At 40.8% G+C, this 26,793-nt stretch overlaps 2 protein-coding genes and 1 long non-coding RNA gene across 3 annotated transcripts in view; all 3 read left to right on the forward strand.

Moving 5' to 3' along the window:
* The window catches only part of LOC145866103 (tripartite motif-containing protein 16-like), a 384,803-nt gene that overhangs the window by 212,631 nt on the left and 145,379 nt on the right, over positions 1-26,793 (forward strand). The gene's annotated exons all lie outside the window — the stretch shown is intronic.
* Positions 4,036-6,163, forward strand: LOC145866111 (uncharacterized). The gene is made up of 3 exons (XR_014383153.1): positions 4,036-4,377; positions 4,808-4,980; positions 5,181-6,163. It is a non-coding gene; the product is annotated as an uncharacterized LOC145866111 (long non-coding RNA).
* On the forward strand, positions 9,150-21,357 carry LOC145866066 (uncharacterized). Its single transcript, XM_082970931.1, has 2 exons — positions 9,150-9,174; positions 19,590-21,357. Exons 1-2 carry the CDS (start codon positions 9,150-9,152, stop codon positions 20,411-20,413), a joined length of 849 nt encoding a protein of 282 aa, XP_082827057.1. The 3' UTR covers positions 20,414-21,357.

The following is a 26,793-nucleotide window of genomic DNA, read 5'->3' on the forward strand; positions in this document are numbered from 1 at the left end:
TCAATTGTTGTACAACATCATGGCTGCGCTGTTGGCATCACCTTTTACAGTGGATTTTCGCTGTTGTGGGCCATTAACCATCTGTTTGACTTTGTTGTTCACACAGGAGAGAGACGTGACTATCTTGGATCCTCTGGGGAGCCTCAACAACCTCATGATGCTGACAAGGCAGAGAAGAGTCTCTCCACATCAGAACACCTCAAGAAACGCCAGCGGAGAACCACAGGGAAAAGATCTCACCGCTGCTTTGACTGTGGGAAAAGATGCACCTCATCAGGCATTATATCACACCGGAGAATTCACACAAGGGATAATTCTCACTGCTGCTCTGATTGTGGGAATTTTTTAAAATCTTCATCAGAACTCAAAATACACCTGAGAAATCACACAAAAGAGAAACCTTACTTCTGCTCTGACTGTGGGAAGAGTTTTCCTCTGTCAACCAGCCTGATATCACACCAGAGAACACACACAAGAGAGAAACCTTATAGCTGTGATCAATGTGGGAAGAGTTTTTATAAATCTAGGAATGTTATTATACACCAGAGAACACACACAAGAGAGAGAACTTACAGTTGTGATCAATGTGGGAGGAGTTTTCCTATTTTAATCGCCCTGATATCACACCAGAGAACACACACAGGAAAGAAACCGTATAGCTGTGATGAATGTGGGAAGAGTTTTGCTTCACCTTGCGGCCTGACAGCACACCAGAGAACACACACAGGAGAGAAACCTTTTGGCTGTAATCAATGTGGGAAGAGTTTTACTTGTTCTAGCATGCTGACTAGACACCATAGAACACACACAGGAGAGAAACCTTATAGCTGTAATCAATGTGAGAAGAGATACTCTAGTAAAAGATCTCTGATTAAACATCAGAAAATACATGGAGTTGTTTCATGATATCAATGATATAATCTCTCAATGTAGAATGTTTAAACATTGTAGTAGGAGTATTTTAATGATGTCACAATGTAGAACCCTAAACGTTTGTCCCCTGTTCTATTGATTTCAACATGATATGGATATTAGCCTCAGGGGGAAAATCCAGGCTCTGAAATGGAAGAGTTACTATTTATGAGATTTAACAAAAAGTGAGTAACAAAAAAAGAGTTGTAACACTTACCATATTGGTGACCCACTTGAATCAAAATGCATCACTTCAAAATGTAGCTAGCTGTTTTCTACAAATTGTCCTCTAACCAGGGATGTACACATTATTCCCAGATTCCGTGTGGTTTTTGAGCTGTTAGTTTTAACATGACGTGCAACCTCATCTCCCTCCTCTCGCACAATTGATTTCAACATGATATCGATGAGTGATGACAAATAAGTGTTGCATTCCTTTGTTTAGCGACCCCTACATTTAAATGCATCATTCCAAAATATAGCTGACTGTCTTCTGCAGGTTGTCCTCTAACCAGTGAGGTAAAATATATCTCCCATTTCCATGTTTTTTTATTTGTGTTAGTTTCAACAACAGTACAACCTGATTTCCCCCTTGACGATATCAGTGATTTATTGCTACTTGTCAAAAAAATACAAGTAATATGATTATTGTGGCAGATGTTTGTGTATATAGCATATTATATGTTTAGTTTTTCAATATATCACAAACTGTTTCTGCGTATTTGTTATTGAAAACTGTGTTTTGACATTGGGGCTATCCCATCTAGCAAAATGTCTTTGAAAAGAAGCCTATGCCCGATGTCCTATATTCGTTCGGTTGTAGTAAAATTACTTGAAAACAACTTAATTTCAACGTACTTCCAAGTAGCCTAGTGGTTAGAGCGTTGAGCCAGTAACCAAAAAGTTGCTGGATCGAATCCCCGAGCTGACAAGGTAAAAATATGTTGAACCCACTGTTCCTAGGCCGTCATTGTCGATAAGAATTTGTTCTTAACTGACTTGCCTAATTAAATAAAGGTTAAATGAAAAGTGGACGAGAGTTCTAGAAGCTAGTGATTTTTCGGATTCTATAAAGAATAAAATGAAAAAAATAATCCTATTGTATATTATTATTTAGAAATACGTGTTTTTTTTCTTGTTTTTAATTGTTGACAGCCAGTAGACACCATGTTTATATTGGTGAAGGTGAAGCATTTTAGTTGATTATAATGTGAAATGGAAGTTGTTTTCTGTTGGTGGTGAGCAAACTTTTCCAACAAAAATATAGGATATATTTGTTGTCTTAAGGTGTTACAGGCTTTGGTTTTTCCATTTATGTTTTGAGGTTGGACTTTAGTACGTCTAGCTCGTTAGCACGTCTAGCTCGTTAGCACGTATGGCTCGTTAGCACGTATGGCTCGTTAGCACGTATGGCTCGTTGGCACGTCTGGCTCGTTAGCACGTCTAGCTCCGTCAGCACGTCTAGCCCGTCAGCTCGTCAGCACGTCTAGCTCCGTCAGCACGTCTAGCTCGTTAGCTCGTCTAGCTCGTTAGCACGTACAGCTCGTTAGCCCGTCTAGCTCGTTAGCCCGTCTAGCCCGTTAGCACGTCTAGCTCGTTAGCACGTCTAGCTCGTTAGCAGGTCTAGCTCGTTAGCACGTAGGACGCACTGATTGGTGTCACCTCGTTAGTCAGTATGTGTTACACCTGTGCTGGCTTGTCCATCTCGTTAGTGGGAAGGTGTTTCACCTGAGCTGGTCCAGGTTCTATTTAAGAGTGTCTGGCCCAGTGCTCCAGTTGTCTTGATACATGTGGAGAGTCAACACCTTTAGTTGCTCCACCTTTTTGGTTTGCTTCCTGTCTTTAAGTTTGGTGTGGGTTTTTCTTTTGTTTGCCTCTTCTTGGGCAGATTTAGTGGGTCTCATGGTGGGTGTCTTTTAGGTCCCAGTTGTTGTTACTAGTCAACTTCCAGTGGACACCCCCATAGTGTCTTTCAGAGCCCCTCCTAAAAAACAAGTTCTATTTTGGGTTGGATATTGCATCATATTGTTGATATTTTAATCAATGGCATTTCCTTACAATGCTCATTAGTCTTTCAGTTGTTATTATTGTTTTTTATCCTCATATTTGTGTACTAAATATTTCTGATTATTTTCATAGTTTTTTACTGTGAAGCCATTGTGTTGCATCCATGTCTGACATGTGCTGTATAAATAAAGCTTGTTTTGATTTGAACATATTGTAAAACAAATTAACCCAATGACTGACCAATCAACAAACTCTTGGTCCACCTTAGTATGAAAAACTGTATCAATCCCACTTTTCCAGCCTGCTGAAGGCGTGGTGGAGTGGTAAACACCACCCCCGGCTCTACCAGGGGCTTGAGGTGGTCTCCCACAGCTCTGCTTATGTTATGTTCTGTGGCCTTGCTGTTACATTTCTGACTGCCCCTGCAACACAGAAACACATTTAGTCATATTATATAAAACACTTAAAGTAATGGATATGGAGCATCTATGGCCTCAGTTACACCTGGCACCTAAATGTGACTTCTGTCATCTGATCACTCCAAGCTGCATTAGGTTCAGATCTACCAGGATGGGCCTTTGACACAGTCAGGCCACTGATTATGCATAAGCAATGTAAAGAGGTGGGGTGAATGAGGGGAAAAGTAAATTTGACACAAATTACCTTCATAATAAATCAAATGTTGTTGGTCACATACAGGTGTTCAGCAGATATTATTGTGGGTGTAGTGAAATGCTTGTCCTTCTAGTTCCCACAGTGCAGCAATATCTAACAAGTAATATCTAACAATTTCACAACAAATACCTAATACACACAAATCTAAGTTAAAGGAATGGAATTAGGAATATATAAATATATGGATAAACAATGTCAGAGCAGCATAGACTGAGATACAGTTTATACATATGAGATGAGAAATGATATGTAAACATTATTAAAGTCAACTTCGGTACAACATACTATACTAGTATAGTACTACTAGAGCAGCATAGACTGAGATACAGTGGAGGAAAAAAGTATTTGATCCCCTGCTGATTTTGTACGTTTGCCCACTTACACTTTCACTGACAAAGAAATGATCAGTCTATCATTTTAATGGTTTATTTGAACAGTGAGAGACAGAATAACAACAACAAAAAATCCTGAAAAACGCATGTCAAAAATGTTATAAATTGATTATCATTTTAATGAGTGAAATAAGTATTTGACCCCTTTAACTTGTTGTCTGAAGATAAAATGTACATTTTACTGAACTGCGTCCAGTCAGCAGATGGACTAGATGCCTCTTAGGCCGCCCATTGTGACTCCGTCAAGAATTCAGCAGAGCAAGTTTGTATGAAGGTCTGGTTATTAAATGGGTACATAGTTCAATAGTAATATCCTCTAAAACGCTCTGGTGACAAACTTTGCTGCCCTGTTTCCAGTTGTCCACATGGCTGGAAGAACCTATTCAAGTAAGTAAATAGATTTTGAAAATGTAAAAAAAAAACGATGTATTATTAGCTAACTAGCTACAGTGCAGGCTAACTCAAATGAGCTAGCTATCTAGCCAACTACACATTCTGTATAGATAGATAGCTAGATATAATTAAATATCACATTCTGTATAGATATAATTAAATATCACCAGCTACCTAACTTCATATTAGCTAGCTATCTATTTATCACTGTAAAAAACAAACTCCACATGCATTTGTAGGTAGCTAGCTAACAGCCATGGAAGAGGGTGAAAGGATAGCAGCCCCAACTGTCAGTGAGAGAGGAGGCTATTCTGGATAGGGCAGGTACTTTTGTGTAGTTCCTGTCTCTAGAAGTGAGGACGGAGATAATAGTAACATAATATTCAGTGTGGTGTAATTTGACTATAATGAAGTCTGTTTCTTGTGAGGTTTTCTGTCCTCAGATAAAGAGCTCTATGAAAGCCAGTCTACATATGAAGAGGTCCCAATGAAGAGCAGTGGTTCTCAGTCCTGGGGACTCAAAGAGGGGCACATTTTGGTTTTTGCCTTCACACTGCACAGCTGATTCAAATGATTCAAACTCATCATCAAGCTTCAAGTGGTATTTATGTATTCATTTGTGATGCCATCCTTGATATGATTCTGTTATTGTCACATGCTACACATGTACATATGTGTGCCCATGCATCTATCAATCCAATGTTATCATGATTTGTTATCAGGGATATTATACTTTAGTAATCCACAATGACCTGGTGATGTAACAGTCTAATAATTACATTGTCTTCCATATTCCTACAGATACCTTGTAACTGGAGATTCCTTCAAAACGATTGCCTACAGTTACCGTGTAGGGCACTGCAAGGTTGGGTGACCAGGGTCATCTAGGACTGCCTCCTGGAGGAATTCAGGTGTGTGAAGGCTACCTGTGTCCTGCGTAACTTCATGAGGATGGACACGAGGACCAGGAGGGGATCTGCAGCTCGCCGCCGTGTGCCAGAGGAGGAGTCTGCTGCTCTGCAGGATGTTTCAAGGATGGGGTCCAACAACGCAGCAAGAGAGGCAATCCGTGTGCAGGAGATCTTCACCTCCTACTTCTTCAAAGAGGGTGCTGTTCCCTGGCAACACCATAGACTACACTATGCACAACCAAAGGCTCTTTTAAGAGCCATTCACATTGCAATAAGAGTATTCTTCCATTTACTGAGCTATGTCAACTGCAGTTATTCAATTCACAGTTTCTCTCCCTTTGATTTCTACTTCTCAGGTGAGGGTGCTGTTTAGGTAAGGGTGTGTGATGTCTGTACAAAAACAAAACAGACTATTTTAAATCACCCATATTGAAAAAATGTAGAACAATTAGACACCCTTATAACCCACACCTACACACTCATGTATCAATCTGATGGATTGTGTTGTGCAGTAAACAGGCTCAGGTGTATAACTGTGGCTCCTTCCACCATCAAAGAATAGGCAAGAGGGCCAACCATGGAGAATAGTAAGACACTTCATTATTTCTATAACTACGCTGTATTGTTTGTCCTTGTGTGTCCGTTCATGTTTTTCAGCATAAAGTCCTCTGCAACCACTTAGTGTGGTGTGGACACCAGGTGAGGCCACACACAGATTCCTGTGAACACTGTCGCTTTAACTACCTTATTTTCTCAATAACAGTCTCTCTCCTTCACTTCATCCCTCTCTCCTCTTCTCCCTAAATCCTCTAGGTTATATCAGCTGTGTCGGTGAACCCCTCCTGCATCTGAACTGGCTACATAGAGGGCACAGCATGATCAGAGGTGAGAGATCACCTGGTCAGGTCAACAGGAAGTATTATTAAAGAGATGCTTTACATTGAAATACAGATAGAGATGCAGTAGTCCCAGAGTTAATGATCCCAGGTCAGTTTATATTATACAGGAAGTATTATTAAAGAGATGCTTTACATTGAAATACAGACAGAGATGCAGTAGTCCCAGAGTTAATGATCCCAGGTCAGTTTTGCATTTCACCTCCTGATTGATGACTAACAATGTTAGAATAAAAAATAAAAACACAAGGTTTAAACATGCTCTCTCTCTCTCCATCTGTCTCTCGTCTGCAGGTATGTTTTGATGTGAGAGGATGCCAACCCCCAGTCCCATCATCACCACCTCACCTGCTTTTAAGAACCTTTGGGCCGACGAGAGACACTATTATGTAATTGTGATGAACTGAGAGAATATTTATGTAGCACTGTGATTCATTAATCATGTGCTGCCTTCCCTGCTCCTATGTGCTTACCTCTTTCCCTTTCTGTCTTTTACACCTCTCTCACCACCTCCTCTTTCTTCCTCTGTTTTTATAATGCACAACAGATGTGCATTGAAGTACAGATTAAACTTGTATTTATAACACTTGGATAATGAGCTTTTCAATAAAGCATTTCACATTCTCTACTGGTTGAAATGAAGTGTAATGTGATGAAATACTCCACCTATCCTGTGTTTATCAGATCAATGCAGATGAAGAGCATTAGATGTTGAGATGAACCAGTGTTAGAGTATTTACATGATGCATAGGAAGTGTAGTGTTCTGTTTTTTAACATTATATTTCTGTATATATGAATTAACTAGTTAAATCCTGTTTCTAGTCTATTAGTTACAATGTGTAACCATTGATGTCCCAGGACCAAGATTGGTAAACACTGTTGAAGTGTATAATTGTAATACATACATGCAGACACAGCGTCATTCAAAGACTGGAATTTGATACTCCTGGTATTGGATATGACTGAAAAATAATCTCAAAGACATTCATACCTAAACTGCACCTTTATTTGCCAAGGTAGAGTACATGATCAGTGAATATATTAAATGTACAGGCTACAAAGTGGGGATCTCATGCATGGTAATAACTACATGTATATACGACTTGCATCCTTGGCACAACATGATATTATATTCTACTCAATCCATAGGCTTCATTAATGTCATTCAGGCTGTTTTGAAGTTGATACAACTGGCTATGATAGCTGAGGTTCATAGGTTCTGAACTAATATGTATACCAAACGTTTGGGTCCATACACAGATCGGCTAGATAGCTAGCTACACATCCATAGGCATACAGGTATTTTAATCATCCACTGCACAATAAGCAAGAACATAGCTAGCTACGTTATTTCATCTATCTGCATGGCAAATATCAGCAAGGCAAGCTTACACAATTGTACATTCAATTTGCAGTAAATTCTGCAGCTAGCTAGATTCTATACATTCACTGTTTCACAAAACGACGGCCTGGTTTGCTGGTTGTTTCAGGAGTCCCTAAAACAACCAGAATGACAATTTCATACTCATGTCACAACACCCATAAAGCTGGTCAGCTAGCTGGCTAATGTTAGCTAGTCTGCTAGTTGGTTAATGTTAGCTAGACAGCTAGCTGGTTATTGTTAGCTAGTCAGCTAGCTGGTTAATGTTAGCTAGTCAGCTAGCTGGCTAATGTTAGCTAGTCAGCTAGCTGGCTAATGTTAGCTAGTCAGCTAGCTGGCTAATGTTAGCTAGTCAGCTAGCTGGTTATTGTTAGCTAGTCAGCTAGCTGGTTAATGTTAGCTAGTCAGCTAGCTGGCTAATGTTAGCTAGTCAGCTAGCTGGTTAATGTTAGCTAGTCAGCTAGCTGGTTAATGTTAGCTAGTCAGCTAGCTGGTTAATGTTAGCTAGTCAGCTAGCTGGTTAATGTTAGCTAGTCAGCTAGATGGTTAATGTTAGCTAGTCAGCTAGCTTGCTAAATCGCGATTTTCGTAAATAAACTTTATGATAAGAAAAAGCATAATCGTTTGTCTCTACATTAACTAACATTCCTGTCAACTGTACATGTTTCTGCATGATTCGTTATGACGTTATAATCCCTTACATTTGCTTCCATCCTAGTATTTCTGTCCGCCATCTTTGATCCAGTTCAGTTCTGTGTAGGGGTACCCCTCTCTCCTAGTATTTCTGTCCTCCATCTTTGATCCAGTTCAGTTCTGTGTAGGGGTACCCCTCTCTCCTAGTATTTCTGTCCTCCATCTTTGATCCAGTTCAGTTCTGTGTAGGGGTACCCCTCTCTCCTAGTATTTCTGTCCTCCATCTTTGATCCAGTTCAGTTCTGTGTAGGGGTACCCCTCTCTCCTAGTATTTCTGTCCTCCATCTTTGATCCAGTTCAGTTCTGTGTAGGGGTACCCCTCTCTCCTAGTATTTCTGTCCTCCATCTTTGATCCAGTTCAGTTCTGTGTAGGGGTACCCCTCTCTCCTAGTATTTCTGTCCGCCATCTTTGATCCAGTTCAGTTCTGTGTAGGGGTATCCCTCTCTCCTAGTATTTCTGTCCGCCATCTTAGATCCAGTTCAGTTCTGTGTAGGGGTACCCCTCTCTCCTAGTATTTCTGTCCACCTTTTTTGATCCAGTTCAGTTCTGTGTAGGGGTACCCCTCTCTCCTAGTATTTCTGTCCTCCATCTTTGATCCAGTTCAGTTCTGTGTAGGGGTACCCCTCTCTCCTAGTATTGCTGAAGAAAGTCTAACAGTCACTAGTGCAGCAGCAGCCTCCCCCGGTCCTAGTGCGGCCTGGTAAGAAGTTTAAGATGCGATGGAACGGTTGACGGGAAAAAAAAATCACAGAAACAATATATTGACTGATATTGATTTATTTAGGGGGGGGGGGCTAATGAATATTTTAGGACCAGCGATGTTCCTTATTCCTACCCTTTAACTTTTTACTCAACTGCGTTACCCACTCCAGTCAGCAGATGGCGGTATGGGAATTTCAGGCGATGCTGTTGGTGTGACGTATAATGTAGTGGACGGAACGCTTCTTACAACAGCAGCAACAGTTAGTCAGACACCACGGTAGCTTGCTAGACAAAATAGCCGAACCAATAAAGCTCTTTAGACACGTTAGTGTATATTAGCCACTGTGTTTTAAACCCACTACTGTCGTCTAGTTAGTTATCCGATTTAATTTCATATTTACGGTGTTGTTGTTATTATTCAGCTAGCAGGCTGGTTAAGTTAGCATTAGCCTAGCTAACTAACATCCCCGACCATGCGGTCACTGAGTTACTCTCCTCCTGCTAAAGAAGAGAATATCACAGTAAAACAAGAAGTAGAGGGTGAGGCCGTTACTGTGAAAGAAGAAAAATACGCGTTCAGAGTGAAAGAGGAGGAGGATGTTACAGTAAAAGAAGAGGAGGATGCAGTTTATGGAGTGAAAGAGGAAGAGGGGGAGATGACTGTTACGTCGATAGAGGAGGAAACTGGACATCTGGGCCCGGTTTCCCAAACGCAACTTAAGGCGTCCAATGGTTCTAACGGTGAACTTAGCCATAAGATGGGTTTGAGAAACCGTTCCCTGATTAACACTAGTAAGTACTGTCTTAAATACAGAGGTACAAACTCTGCAGTTGTTGAACTGATGTGTGGTGTTAAAGTGGAAATATGCAATAGCTACATCCATATTGTGACTTTTATATTAGTTATTTATAGCCATTGATTCTTGAAGAATATAACACATGTCTCATGAGCTTAGTTCAACTGTTGTTCCCCATCATAACCACAAATAAGCTTTTTTTACGCCAACGTCTAGAAATAATGTAAATCAACACTGTATAGCCTCAACATGGTTAAAACTATGATGTTGATATCATGGATTGCCAGTCCTTGCATCCATAGGTCAGTCTATGAGTTTGAAAGTAGTTACATTTCTCCAGCCCCATCATCTTATTACCAAAACAGTGTTTGAACTGCAGATTTGGTTGATTGATGTGTGGGTTTTTTAAACAGCAACAAAATGGCTGCTCAGAGACGTGGTTTGGTAAACAGCTGAGGGATGGAGAAATGTAATAACTCTCAAATTCATAGAGAAAGCTATTGTAGCAACCTTCAGGCTATCCCCTGAATTCACTACACTATGAATACAAAGACTGGCCATCCATGATGTCATAATGATAGTTTAAGCAGGTTTCTAGGCTATATAGTATATTCTAGAATTCATCCATTATGTCATAATGATAGTTTAACCAGGTTTCTAGGCTATATAGTATATTCTAGAATTCATCCATGTCATAATGATAGTTTAACCAGGTTTCTAGGATATATAGTATATTCTAGAATTCATCCATGATGTCATAATGATAGTTTAACCATGTTTCTAGGATATATAGTATATTCTAGAATTCATCCATGATGTCATAATGATAGTTTAACCAGGTTTCTAGGCTATATAGTATATTCTAGAATTCATCCATGATGTCATAATGATAGTTTAACCAGGTTTCTAGGCTATATAGTATATTCTAGAATTCATCCATGATGTCATAATGATAGTTTAACCAGGTTTCTAGGCTATATAGTATATTCTAGAATTCATCCATGATGTCATAATGATAGTTTAACCAGGTTTCTAGGCTATATAGTATATTATAGAATTACCAGTGTAGATTTCCTGTGCAGGTCAAATTATTACAGCTGTTGATAAGTCATTGTATAATATTCAGCCAATTTTTTTCATGTCATTACATTAAAGGCGAAACATACCTAGATTCAATAACATTCATGTATTGGTTTGAAACCTTTGTTTTAAACCCTTCTCAAATTTGGAGCCTTGACGGGTTTGTAAAAAACGGTTTGTCAAAAAACACTTATTTATTTAAATGTAACCTTTATTTAACTAGGCAAGTCAGTTAAGAACAAATTCTTATTTCCAATGATGGCCTACCCCGGACGACGCTGGGCCAATTGTGCCCCACCCTATGGGACTCCCAATCACGGCCGGTTGTGATACAGCCTGTAGTGACGCCTCTAGCACTGAGATGCAGTGTCTTAGACCGCTGTGCCACTCGGGAGCCCCAAAATCATGTTCTAGTGCTGTCCTCACCTAAAATACATCTTGGTCAACCAAGAGTCATCTGTTCTTTCTACCAATCGCTCCATGTGTTTTAATAAAATCAACTATATGTACTGAACTTGTCTGATGCTTTAAATAAGCATGCCCCTTTCAAAAAATGTAGAACTAAGAACAGATATAGCCCTTGGTTCACTCCATACCTGACTGCCCTCGACCAGCACAAAAACATCCTGTGGCGTACTGCACTAGCATTGAATACTGCCCGCGATATGCAACTTTTCAGGGAAGTCAGGAACCAATTCACACAGTCAGTTAGGAAAGCAAAGGCTAGCTTTTTCAAACAGAAATTTTTATCCTGTCGCTCTAACTCCAAAAAGTTTTGGGACACTGTAAGGTCCATGGAGAATAAGAGCACCTCCTCCCAGCTGCCCACTGCACTGAGGCTAGGAAACACTCACCACCGATAACTCCACAATAATTGAGAATTTCAATTAGCATTTCTCTACGGCTGGCCATGCTTTCCTCCTGGCTACCCCAACCCCGGCCAACAGCTCCCCACCCCCCTCAGCTACTTCCCCAAGCCTCCCCATCTTCTCCTTCACCCAAATTCAGATAGCTGATGTTCTGAAAGAGCTGTAAAACCTGGACCCGTAAAAATCAGCTGGGCTAGACAACCTGGACCCCTACAAATCAGCTGGACTAGACAACCTGGACCCCTACAAATCAGCTGGGCTAGACAATCTGGACCCTCTCTTTATAAAATTATCCGCCGCCATTGTGGCAACCCCTATTACTAGTCTGTTCAACCTCACTTTCGTATCGTCCGAGATTCCTAAAGATTGGAACACTTCCGCGGTCATCCCCCTCTTCAAAGGGGGTGACACTCTAGACCCAAACTGTTACAGACCTATATCCATCATGCCCTGCCTTTCTAAAGTCATCAACATCCAAGTTAACAAACAGATCACTGACCATTTCGAATCTCACCGTACCTTCTCCGCTGTGCAATCCGGTTTCCGAGCTGGACACGGGTGCACCTCAGCCACACTCAAGGTACTAAACGATATCATAACCGCCATCGATAAAAGACAGTACTGTACAGCCCTCTTCTTCGACCTGGCCAAGGCTTTCGACTCTGTCAATCACTGTATTCTTATCGGCAGACTCAACAGTCTTGGTTTCTCAAATGACTGACTCGCCTGGTTCACCAACTACTTCTTAGATAGAATTCAATGTGTCAAATCGGAGGGCCTGTTGTCCGGACCTCTGGCAGTCTCTGTGGGGGTACCACAGGGTTCAATTCTCGGACCGGCTCTTTTCTCTGTATATACCAACGATGTTGCTCTTGCTGCGGGTGATTCCTTGATCCACCTCTACTCAGACGACACCATTCTGTATACATCTGGCCCTTCTTTGGACACTGTGTTAACCTCTCTAGGGTAGGGGGCAGTATTTTCACGGCCGGATAAAAAAACGTACCCGATTTAAACTGGTTACTGCTCTTTTCCAGAAACGAGAATATGCATATAATTAGTAGATTTGGATAGCAAACACTCTAAAGTTTATAAAACTGTTTGAATGGTGTCTGTGAGTATAACAGAACTCATATGGCAGGCCAAAACATGAGAAGATTTCATACAGGAAGTGCCCTCTCTGACCATTTCTTGTGCTTCTGTAGCATCTCTGTCGAAAATACAGGATCTCTGCTGTAACGTGACAATTTCTAAGGCTCCCATAGGCTCTCTGAAGGTGCCAGAAAGTGGAATGAGATCTCTGCTGTCTCTGGGCTAGGTACAGGAGTGCTGTTTGTGAGGGGTCAGGCTGGTGGCTCAGAGACAGGAGATGCGCGGCCCCGAGAAGTGGCCATGTTTTTCTTTCAGCCTTTGACCGAAAACAACTACGCCCGGTTGGAATATTATCGCTATTTTACGAGAAAAATAGCATAAAAATTGATTTTAAACAGCGTAATGGAATATTTTGAATTTTTTTTGTCACGACATACATCATATGAATCACATAAAGTCATATGTTTGAGAAATTGAAGTAATAGCATTTTTAAGGTTTTTCGTATTTCGCGCCACTCGATTCCACTGGCTGTTGACTAGGTGGGACGATTCGTCCCACATACCCGAGAGAGGTTAACCTGTCTAGGCGAGGTCAACAGCCAGTGGAATCGCGTGTCGTGAAATACAAATACCTCAAAAATGCTATAACTTAAATTTCTCAAACATATGATTATTTTACACCATTTTAACCTGTTAGGGCTAGGGGGCAGCATTGACACGGCTGGATAAAAAACATACCCGATTTAATCTGGTTACCACTCCTACCCAGTAACTAGAATATGCATATACTTATTACATATGGATAGAAAACACCCTACATTTTCTAAAACTGTTTGAATGGTGTCTGTGAGTATAACAGAACTCAAATGGCAGGTCAAAACCTGAGAGATTCCTTTACAGGAAGTGGCCTGTCTGACCATTTGTTGAACTTCTTTTCCATCTCTATCATTTACTAAGGATCTCTGCTCTAACGTGACACTTCCCACGTCGTCCATAGGCGCTCAGAGCCCGGGAAAAAACAGAATGTCGTCATTCCAGCCCCAGGCTGAAACACATTATCGCCTTTCTCAAGTGGCCGATCAAGAGACACTGGCTTATGCGCGTGACCCCGACCGCCCCCGCCTTTGGGATTTTTTCCTCTGTTTGCCGAAAAGGAGATTCCCTGTCGGAATATTATCGCTTTTCTACGAGAAAAATGTCGTAAAAATTGATTTTAAACAGCGGTTGACATGCTTCGAAGTACGGTAATGGAATACTTAGAATTTTATTGTCACGAATTGCGCCATGCGCGTGACACTTCTTTACTATTTCGGATAGTGTCTGGAACGCACGAACAAAACGCCGCTATTCGGATATAACGATGGATTATTTTGGACCAAACCAACATTTGTTATTGAAGTAGCAGTCCTGGGTGTGTATTCTGACGAAGACAACAAAAGGTAATGAAACTTTTATAATAGTAAATATGATTATGGTGAGTGCTAAACTTGCCGGGTGTCTAAATAGCGAGCCCGTGATGCCTGGGCTATGTACTTAGAATATAGCAAAATGTGCTTTCACCAAAAAGCTATTTTAAAATCGGACATATCGAGTGCATAGAGGAGGTCTGTATCTATAATTCTTAAAATAATTGTTATGCTTTTTGTGAACGTTTATCGTGAGTAATTTAGTAAAATGTTAGCGAATTCCCCGGAAGTTTGCGGGGGGTATGCTAGTTCTGAACGTCACATGCTAATGTAAAAAGCTGTTTTTTGATATAAATATGAACTTGATTGAACAAAACATGCATGTATTGTATAACATAATGTCCTAGGGTTGTCATCTGATGAAGATCATCAAAGGTGAGTGCTGCATTTAGCTGTCTTCTGGGTTTTGGTGACATTATATGCTGGCTTGAAAAATGGGTGTCTGATTATTTCTGGCTTGGTACTCTGCTGACATAATCTAATGTTTTGCTTTCGTTGTAAAGCCTTTTTGAAATCGGACAGTGTGGTTAGATTAACGAGAGTCTTATCTTTAAATGGCTGTAAAATAGTAATATGTTTGAGAAATTGAAGTAATAGGATTTTTAAGGTTTTGAAAATCGCGCCACAGGATAGCAGTGGCTGTTACGTAGGTGGGACGAATTCGTACCGCCTAGCCTAGAGAGGTTAAAGACAAGACTCGTTAATCTAACCACATTGTCCGATTTCAAAAAGGCTTTACAGCGAAAGCAAAACATTAGATTGTCAGGAGAGTACCCAGCCAGAAATAATCAGACACCCATTTTTCAAGCTAGCATATAATGTCACAAAAACCAAAACCACAGCTAAATGCAGCACTAACCTTTGATGATCTTCATCAGATGACACTCCTAGGACATTATGTTATACAATACATGCATGTTTTGTTCAATCAAGTTCATATTTATATCAAAAACCAGCTTTTTACATTAGCATGTGACTTTCAGAACTAGCATACCCACCGAAAACTACCGGTGAATTTACTAAATTACTCACGATAAACGTTCACAAAAAACATAACAATTATTTTAAGATTTATAGATACAGAACTCCTTTATGCAATCGCGGTGTCCGCTTTTCGGTGAAAGCACATTTTGCAATATTCTGAGTAGATAGCCCGGCCATCACAGGCTAGCTATTTTGACACCTACCAATTTTGGCACTCACCAAACTGAGATTTACTATAAGAAAAATTGGATTACCTTTGCTGTTCTTTGTCAGAATGCACTCCCAGGACTTGTACTTTACACCCAATGTTGTTTTGGTTCCAAATAATCCATAGTTATATCCAAATAGCGGCGTTTTGTTCTTGAGTTCAAGACACTATCCGAAGGGTGATGCGCTGGCGCGTATCGTGACAAAAGATTTCAAAATATTCCATTACTGCACTTCGAAGCATGTCAAACACTGTTTAAAATCAATTTTTATGCGATTTTTCTCGTAAAATAGCGATAATATTCCGACCGGGAGACATTGTTTTCGTTCAAAGACTGACAGAAGAAATGGTGTCTTCACGTGCATGCGCGCACCCGTGTCATTGTTCTCAGATCGACCACTATCCAAATGCGCTACTGTTTTTAGCCCAGGGACTACAGAGTCATCATTCAACATTCTGGCGCCTTCTGAGAGCCTATGGGAGCCTTAGAAAATGTCACGTTACAGCAGAGATCCTCTGTTTTCGATAAAGAGGCTATAGAAGGCCAAGAAATGGTCAGAGGGCACTTCCTGTATAGAATCTTCTCAGGTTTTGGCCTGCCATATGAGTTCTGTTATACTCTCAGACACCATTCAAACAGTTTTAGAAACTTTAGGTAGTTTTCTATCCAAAGCTAACAATTATATGCATATTCTAGTTTCTGGGCAGGAGTGATAACCAGATTAAATCGGGTAACATTTTTATCCGGCCGTGAAAATACTGCCCCCTATCCATAACAGATTAACAAACCTCCAAATGAGCTTCAATGCCATTCAATGCAATACCAAACTCCTTCTGTGGCCACCAACTGCTCTTAATTGCTAGTAAAATTAAATGCATGCTCTTCAACCAATCTTCTCTGCACCCGCCGCCTGACTAGCATCACTACTCTGGACGATTCTGACTTAGGTATTTGTTGTTGTCCACATATTCTAAGTGTCTGGTAAACTCTCCTTCCAGACTCATATTAAAATATTAAGCATCTCCAATCCAAAATTAAATCTAGAATTGGCTTCCTATTTCGCAAACAAAGCCTCCTTCACTCACACTGCCAAACATACCCTCGTAAAACTGACTATCTTATAAATCCTTGACTTCGGCGATGTCATTTTCAAAATAGCCTCCAACACTCTACTCAGCAAACTGGATGCAGTCTATCACAGTGCCATCCGTTTTGTCACCAATCCCCATATAGCACCCACCACTGCGAACAGTATGCTCTCGTCGACTGGCCCTCGCTACATATTCGTCGCAAAACCCACTGGCTCCAGGTCATCTACAAGTCTTTGCTAGGCCGCCTTAACTCAGCTCACTGGTCACCATAGCAACACCCACCCATAGCATGCGCTCCAGGAGGTATATCTCACTGGTCATCCCCAAAGCCAACACCTCCTTTGGCCGACTTTCCTTCCAGTCCTCTGCTGCCAATCACTGGAACAGGAAAAAAATGTATGCATTCACTACTGTAAGTCGCTCTGGATAAGAGCGTCTTCTAAATGACTAAAATGTAAAAAAATGGAAGGAATTGCAACAATCGCTGACTTTAAAGACTTATATCTCCCTCACTACCTTTAAGCATCAGCTATCTGAGCAGCTTACCGATTGCTGCAGCTGTACACAGCCCATCTGTAAATAGCCCATCCAACTGCCTACCTCATCCCCATGTTTTTATATACTTTTTTTGCTCTTTTGCACCCCAGTAACTCTACTTGCACATCATCTGCACATCTATCACTCCAGTGTTAACCTGTTTAGGATAGGGGGCAGTATTGACACGGCTGGATAAAAAACGTACCCGATTTAATCTGGTTACCACTCCTACCCAGTAACTAGAATATGCATATACTTATTACATATGGATAGAAAACACCCTAAAGTTTCTAAAACTGTTTGAATGGTGTCTGTGAATATAACAGAACTCATTTGGCAGGCAAAAACCTGACACGGTTTCAGGCAGGAAGTGGCCTGTCTGACAAGGTGTCGTTCTTCTTGTCTCTGTTTATTGAAGAGTGAGGATCTTAGCTGTCCCGTGACACTTCCTACGGCTGCCATAGGGTCTCAGAAGGCGGCAAAAAGCTGAATCGTGGCTTTGCAGGCTCTGGCTGAAACAAAGTAGCGCGTTTGGGTAGTGGCTGGTTACAGTACTGTGAGACTCAGGCGCGTGCCCGCGTCGACCGAAAGCTTTGTTTACTTTCCTCAGTTTAGCTAAATGGACATTCCCGGTCGGAATATTATCGCTTTTTTACGAGAAAAATTGCATAAAAATGGATTTTAAACAGCGGTTGACATGCTTCGAAGTACGGTAATGGAATATTTAGATTTTTTTTGTCACGAATTGCGCCATGCGCGCGACCCTGATTTACCATTTCAGATAGTGTCTGGGACGCACGAACAAAACGCCGCTATTCGGATATAACGATGGATTATTTTGGACCAAACCAACATTTGTTATTGAAGTAGCAGTCCTGGGTGTGCATTCTGACGAAGACAACAAAATGTAATCAAACTTTTATAATAGTAAATATGATTATGGTGAGTGCTAAACTTGCCGGGTGTCTAAATAGCTAGCCCGTGATGCCTGGGCTATGTACTTAGAGTATTGCAAAATGTGCTTTCACCAAAAAGCTATTTTAAAATCGGACATATCGAGTGCATAGAGGAGGTCTGTATCTATAATTCTGAAAATAATTGTTATGCTTTTTGTGAACGTTTATCGTGAGTAATTTAGTAAAATATTAGCGAATTCCTCCGGAAGTTTGCGGGGGGTATGCTAGTTCTGAACGTCACATGCTAATGTAAAAAGCTGGTTTTTGATATAAATATGAACTTGATTGAACAAAACATGCATGTATTGTATAACATAATGTCCTAGGGTTGTCATCTGATGAAGATCATCAAAGGTTAGTACTGCATTTAGCTGTCTTCTGGGTTTTTGTGACATTATATGCTAGCTTGAAAAATGGGTGTCTGATTATTTCTGGCTTGGTACTCTGCTGACATAATCTAATGTTTTGCTTTCGTTGTAAAGCCTTTTTGAAATCGGACAGTGTGGTTAGATTAACGAGAGTCTTGTCTTTAAATAGCTGTAAAATAGTCATTTGTTTGAGAAATTGAAGTAATAGGATTTTTAAGGTTTTGAAAATCGCGCCACAGGCTTCAAGTGGCTGTTACGTAGGTGGGACGAATTCGTCCCGCCTAGCCCATAGAGGTTAATTTGCTAAATTGTAATTACTCTGCTACTATGGCCTATTTATTGCCTTACCTCCTTAATCCATTTGCACACACTGTATATAGATTTTTCTGTCGTGTTATTGACTGTACGTTTGTTTATCCCACTTGTAACTCTGTGTTGTTTGTGTCGCACTGCTATGCTTTATCTTGGCCAGGTCGCAGTTGTAAATGAGAACTTGTTCTCAACTGGCCTACCTGGTTAAATAAATAAATAAAATCTTAACTTTATTGACAACACCCAAATGGATACTGTCATTAACGCAGTTCTTCAATAATTACACATAATTCTTAATGCTTTAGCAAACATTTTATTAAACAGGACATTCAAAAATATCCTTACAATTATAATCCAAGGTAGTGTGAAATGAACTCATCATCAACCTGGAAATGGATGTTACTCCCCTGAGTTTCCCCCATTCACATTCAGAATACATTGTGAAAAACTAAAATCTTTGCTCACCATTTTTGCTCCAGGCAGATATCGTACATCCGTAACTATCGGTTTCCTCATTAGCAGGGAGGAGTTTCTGCAATCAAATTACCCTCGTGCCGCAATTTTAGCAAACACAGAAAGGGGCCTATATTGGAGACCAAAACTTGTCTGGCACACTGCTTAGAGGTTCAACAACATGAATAACTTATTTCTAGCCTACAATCATCGATGTTACTACGAATGTGAAAACAAGACAAAATATGACTATTCTTGCTCATTTTAAGGCAAATATCAAATAATTTTAACATTCATTACAGACGTCAATTGTTGTCCAACATCATGGCTACGCTGTTGGCATCACCTTTTACAGTGGATTACCGCTGTTGTGGGCCTTTAACCATCTGTCTGACTTTGTTGTTCACACAGGAGCGATATGGGACTATCGTGGATCCTCTGGGGAGCCTCAACAACCTCATGATGCTGACGAGGCAGAGAAGAGTCTCTCCAGATCAGAACTCCTCAAGAAACACCTGCAGAGACCCACAGGGAAGAGAACTCACTGCTGCTCTGACTGTGGGAAGAGATTCACCTCCTCATCAGGCATTAAAATTCATCAGAGAACACACACAGGAGAGAAACCCTGTAGCTGTGATCAATGTGGGAAGAGTTTTGGTAAATCTAGCAATCTGACATCACACCAGAGAACACACACAGGAGAGAAACCATATAGCTGTGATCAGTGTGGGAAGAGCTTTACTGAGTCTGGGGGTCTGACTAAACACCAGAGAAGACACACAGGAGAGAAACCTTATAGCTGTGATCAATGTGGGAAGAGTTTTGGTCAATCTAGCAATCTGACAGTGCACCAGAGAACACACACAGGAGAGAAACCCTATAGCTGTGATCAATGTGGGAAGAGTTTTGGTAACTCTAGCAATCTGACATCACACCAGAGAACACACACAGGAGAGAAACCATATAGCTGTGATCAGTGTGGGAAGAGTTTTACTGAGTCTGGGGGTCTGATATTACACCAGAGAAGACACACAGGAGAGAAACCTTATAGCTGTGATCAATGTGGGAAGAGTTTTGGTCAATCTAGCAATCTGACAGTGCACCAGAGAATACACACAGGAGAGAAATCCTATAGCTGTGATCAATGTGGGAAGAGTTTTGGTAGATCTGGCCATCTGACTCAACACCAGAGAACACACACAGGAGAGAAACCTTATAGCTGTGACCAGAGATAATCTGATTAAAGATCTCTGATCAAACATCAGAAAATACATGAAGGAGTTGTTTCATGATATCAATGAATTAATGTCACAATGTAGAATGTTTTAACATTGTAGAAGGAGTATTTTAATTATGTCACAATGTAGAACCCTAAACGTTTGTCCCCTGTTCTATTGATTTCAACATGATATGGATATTAGCCTCAGGGGGAAAATCCAGGCTCTGAAATGGAAGAGTACTATTTATGAGATTTAACAAAAAGTGACTAACAAAAAAAGAGCTGTGTTACACTTACCATGTTGGTGACCCACTTGAATCACAATGCAACACTTCAAAATGTAGATAGCTGTTTTCTATAAATTGTCCTCTAACCAGGGATGTACACATTATTCCCAGATTCCGTGTGGTTTTTGAGCTGTTAGTTTTAACAGGACGTGCAACCTCATCTCCCTCCTCTCACGCAATTGATCTCAACATGATATCGATGAGTTATGAAAAATCAGTGTTGTGTTCCTTTGTTCCGTGACCCCGACATTTAAATGCATCACTCCAAAATGTAGCTGACTGTCTTCTGCAGGTTGTCCTCTAACCAGTGAGGTAAAATATATCTCCCATTTCCATGTGTTTTTTAGTTGTGTTAGTTTCAACAGCATGTACAACCTGATTTCCCCCCTAATCGATATCAGTGATTTATTGCTACTCGTTAAAACAAGTGTTTTTGGTGCTTGTACAGTTTATAAGGTGCTTGTTTAAAAAAATACAAGTAATATGATTATTGTGGCAGATGTTTGTGTATATAGCACATTTTATGTTTAGGTTTTCAATTTATCCCAAACTGTTTCTGCGTATTGGTTATTGATTTGGACACGTTAAAACTGTGTTTTGACATTGGGGCTATTTCATATTTTCATTTCATGTAACATTTAGTAATGATATTTATTTATTCAACCAACTGACAATTTTTTTGGTACAATTATATTGACATTGTTATCCTGTTTTTAGAACATCAGGGTTCATTCTCAGATGTGCCAACCCAAATGTACTAGAGCATGACATTGGGGACTGGGCCCCGATCCAACAACATGCCTATCTAGTGAACCCTGAAAAGAGAGAGAAACTCTACAGTGAGGTGGAAAGTTACTATGGATATTGCAGGAGTTTCCTCTTGAAATCAGACATGTCTGTGTCCTATTGGAGATGAGTTTTGTTTGGGCTCGTTCCAAGGGGACGAGAGTTCTAGAAGCTAAGGAAGGATTGTATAGAACGAAAGATGAAGGAGAAAAGATACTGTATATTATTTAGACATTTTTTTTCTTGTTTTTAATTGTTGACAGCCAGTAGACACCATGTTTATATTGTAGAAGGGAATCATTTTAGTTGATTATAATGTGAAATGGAAGTTGTTTTCTGTTGGTGGTGAGCAAACTTGTCCAACGAAAATATAGGATATATTTGTTGTCTTAAGGTGTTACAGGCGTTGGTTTTTCCATTTATGTTTTGAGGTTGAACTTTAGCTCGTTAGCACGTCTAGCCCGTTAGCACGTCTAGGCCGTTAGCACGTCTAGCCCGTTAGCCCGTCTAGCTCGTTAGCCCGTCTAGCTCGTTAGCATGTATAGCACGTCTAGCTCGTTAGCACGTCTAGCTCGTTAGCCCGTCTAGCTCGTTAGCACGTCTCGCTCGTAAGCATGTATAGCCCGTCTAGCACGTCTAGCTCGTTAGCACGTCTAGCTCGTTAGCACGTCTAGCTCGTTAGCCCGTCTAGCTCGTTAGCCCGTCTAGCTCGTTAGCCCGTCTAGCTCGTTAGCACGTCTCGCTCGTAAGCATGTATAGCCCGTTAGCCCGTCTAGCACGTCTAGCGCGTTAGCACGTCTAGCTCGTTAGCCCGTCTAGCTCGTTAGCCCGTACAGCTCGTTAGCACGTAGGACGCACTGATTGGTGTCACCTCGTTAGTCAGTATGTGTTACACCTGTGCTGGCTTGTCCATCTCGTTAGTGGGAAGGTGTTTCACCTGAGCTGGTCCAGGTTCTATTTAAGAGTGTCTGGCCCAGTGCTCCAGTTGTCTTGATACATGTGGAGAGTCAACACCTTTAGTTGCTCCACCTTTTTGGTTTGCTTCCTGTCTTTAAGTTTGGTGTGGGTTTTTCTTTTGTTTTCCTCTTCTTGGGCAGATTTAGTGGGTCTCATGGTGGGTGTCTTTTAGGTCCCAGTTGTTGTTACTAGTCAACTTTCAGTGGACACAGAGAGCAAAACTGCAACTTTGTTATAATACTTTTATTGCATCAAATGGTTGTTTTATGCAACAGAATAGAGGGTTCTTATAACTATTATGTCTGTGTTCTACTGAGGATGGGCCTCTGGGAGAAAACACTGACAGGAGATTTACAATGTCTTTTGGGTGATAAAACCTAAAGAGACTGCATTCCAGAACATGAGTTAATGTTTCTGTTCTATATGGTACCAGGGAGAGATGACCCCAGGGCCAGACCCTGGTCTCTACACAAAGAGTACTGTTTTTACAGCAGATACTGTCTGCTGAGAATTAGAAGCATCTTTCATACAAATCTTAAGCTTGTGACCCATTCTATTCATCGGTTGTTTGTCATGTAGGTTGAAAGGGGTGTATCTTGGCTTTAAAATACCTTTGTACTTTTGTATCGTGGTTCTCAACGAGTCATCTGGGAGTGATTCGTCGACCAGCCATCATTATCGTAGAGCACTCAATTGATTCACCCTATATTTGCGTGTTGTATTGACCTGCTCCCTTATTAATAAGTTAATAAAGATTTAGTTTAAGTATAACTCTGACTTGTGTGATAAGTTTGTCTCCTCATTTGATGTTAAAGAAATTAATCACCACATTTGGGGATGTGAATCTTGACTTGGTGACCGCTCCTGGTGACCTGGGTAAATGGTGCACCAGGGATCCCTCTAACTTGGGATCTCAGGGAGACCACACTTCAGGAACGGAGCAGATGGTCCCACCTTTGATCTGAGAGGCAGCGAGCCGAGTGGATACCACATCTCGAACGTAGTTAAAAAAAAAAAAAGAATGTGAGCGAAGCACGCAAAGTGGAGTTTTTAGGCTCTGAGTGTGTATTCCTGGGTGGGGGTGGGGGGGGGGGCGCCGCCGCCGCCGCCTTGGAGGTGTAAAGCCCAGCCAGCCATCTGTGAACTGAATGAAAACTAGAATCTGTGTTTACTAGTTAAGACCATTTATGATATAGTATAAGCTAGTAAGGTGCACCTGTAATTATTTTAAACATATACTTGATTTAAACCTGTAATAGTTAACGTTAGCTAGTTCATTATCACAAAAGTGAGAACTGCTCTAGATTGGAAACTTACGTTAATGAGAGTAAAGCCATGTTGGCTTTATGGAAACTTGTTTTAAACCTGTACTTATTCTAAACCTGTAATTATTTTAAACCTGTACCCCATTTTAGAAGTAATGAAAAATGTATGAGTTGCATTATCCTAGGAACTAACCATGAGATAGAAATGTGAAAATATTCCTGCAGGTTAAAATATTGTTGAAAAACAACTAATTGATTAGTTATGTTTGAGAATAGCATTGTGTGACAGGCTGACTTGAAAGATTATACTCAACATTTTGCTGCGTGGCAATACTGTGTTTGGATTCTGAAGGGCATTTATACAAAAGAGGTAGTCTAGACACTGTATTAATACCATTATGCATTTGAATCCCATCTACAGCTACCATCTAAGATATTAATTTCCCTCCACAAGGGGGCGGACATGTAACGTTTCCAAAATGGGATAGTATTGTCCATGTAACGTTACCAAAATGGGATTGTATTGTACATGTAACGTTTCCAAAATGGGATAGTATTGTACATGTAACGTTTCCACAATGGGATAGTATTGTACATGTAACGTTCTGCCCCCTTGTGAGTTAATAGTATTGCATGCTGTAGCAGGCTATATAAAGAGGAAGACCTCCATTGACGATTCAGTTCGTTGTAACATCTCGTCTGGACAGGTCACCGTCCTTACTTAGTTAGTTAGTTAACGAAGCTAACGTTAGCTAGTTCATTATCACAAAAATGAGAACTGCTCTAGATTGGAAACTTACGTTAATGAGTGTAAAGCCATGTTGTCTTTATGGAAACGATATACAATATATGGGAAAGAATATAGTTGAGGAAATAATCCAAACCTAGTTGTGCCTAGTTAGGACATAACGTTAGCTAGCTAGCTAACGGTACTGTACTGTAGCTCATACAACGCCGACGGTCAAACCCGGCTTTCTAATATTAACTTTAATTAACTATAGTAACGTTATGGAAGATATTCACAGAAAACTATCATTGTCTTCGTTATTCATTATTAGTATGTTATTTTATTATAATACATTATTTCGAGACATATTCAGAGCCAAACATCAACCTAACGTAACCTTTTTAACTGTTGTCGCATCCAAACTTGTCACCATCGTTTCCAGTTGTAATTGCGAAGTTCCCGGAAGAAGTCCAGCAACAACGGAGGTTCCTCGATGAACCCACCTTCTAACAAGTTCTTTGAAGAACCTTTTGGGGCTGTTTTTCATTGACCAAGAACCCTACGGTTCTTAGGGGATCTGAGAACGACTCCAGTTGAACCCTTCATTTTTAGAGTGTAGTCGGCTCTATTTACTCTCAGATTCAAACATGATGATTAGTATCAACGATCAAGTCAGCTGCTGCTGCTCCAATACAGTATGAGGTGAGACGGTGAACTGATGTTGAACTGGGCAGTCAGCTGCTGCTGCTCCAATACAGTATGAGGTGAGACGGTGAACTGATGTTGAACTGGGCAGTCAGCTGCTGCTGCTCCAATATAGTATGAGGTGAGACGGTGAACTGATGTTGAACCGGGCAGTCAGCCGCTGCTGCTCCAATACAGTATGAGGTGAGACGGTGAACTGATGTTGAACCGGGCAGTCAGCCGCTGCTGCTCCAATACAGTATGAGGTGAGACGGTGAACTGATGTTGAACCGGGCAGTCAGCCGCTGCTGCTCCAATACAGTATGAGGTGAGACGGTGAACTGATGTTGAACCGGGCAGTCAGCAGCTGCTGCTCCAATACAGTATGAGGTGAGACGGTGAACTGATGTTGAACCGGGCAGTCAGCAGCTGCTGCTCCAATACAGTATGAGGTGAGACGGTGAACTGATGTTGAACCGGGCAGTCAGCTGCTGCTGCTCCAATACAGTATGAGGTGAGAAGGTGAACTGATGTTGAACCGGGCAGTCAGCTGCTGCTGCTCCAATACAGTATGAGGTGAGACGGTGAACTGATGTTGAACTGGGCAGTCAGCTGCTGCTGCTCCAATACAGTATGAGGTGAGACGGTGAACTGATGTTGAACCGGGCAGTCAGCAGCTGCTGCTCCAATACAGTATGAGGTGAGACGGTGAACTGATGTTGAACCGGGCAGTCAGCAGCTGCTGCTCCAATACAGTATGAGGTGAGACGGTGAACTGATGTTGAACCGGGCAGTCAGCTGCTGCTGCTCCAATACAGTATGAGGTGAGACGGTGAACTGATGTTGAACCGGGCAGTCAGCTGCTGCTGCTCCAATACAGTATGAGGTGAGACGGTGAACTGATGTTGAACTGGGCAGTCAGCTGCTGCTGCTCCAATACAGTATGAGGTGAGACGGTGAACTGATGTTGAACTGGGCAGTCAGCTGCTGCTGCTCCAATACAGTATGAGGTGAGAGGGTGAACTGATGTTGAATCATAATGATTAAGTTAATTAAAATGAATTTGTGAAACTGTTAAAAAAATTGTATATTCAATATTTTACGCTATTGTTATCAGATAGAAACATCATGGAATATTGTACATCATATTAAATATATTACTCTATTGTTATCATATAGAAACATCATGGAATATTGTACATCATATTAAATATATTACTCTATTGTTATCATATAGAAACATCATGGAATATTGTACATTATATGACCATCAACATACATTATTGTTTCATTCAATTTCACATAATAAGGATATTTAATATTTTCAAGTTCAGAAGTCAGAACCCATCACCTGCTATGTAAAAGAGACAGAAGAATGCACAATGGTCAATGCTATCTGGGATCCTTGGGACATCCCTACCCTAAACCCTAACCTTAACCCCTACCTTAACCATTTTAAATGTCAACTTCAACGGGCTAGGGACATCCCAAGGATGTATCTCTACCTGAAAATACATGATCTAAGTGATTGATAGTTGGTATTCAGCAGTCATAAAGCCTTATTTACTTGAATGAACTACTAAAATAGTGATTTAGTCAGACAGCATAGACAGCAGCTCTACACATTATTGACTGACTGATCCATTCATCCTTCCATCCCTCCTCAGCCTTCCTCTCCTCTGAAGACCCA

This window comes from Salmo salar, unplaced genomic scaffold (assembly GCF_965601325.2).
Source record: "Salmo salar unplaced genomic scaffold, fSalSal1 ptg000129l, whole genome shotgun sequence".
NCBI lineage: Eukaryota > Metazoa > Chordata > Actinopteri > Salmoniformes > Salmonidae > Salmo > Salmo salar.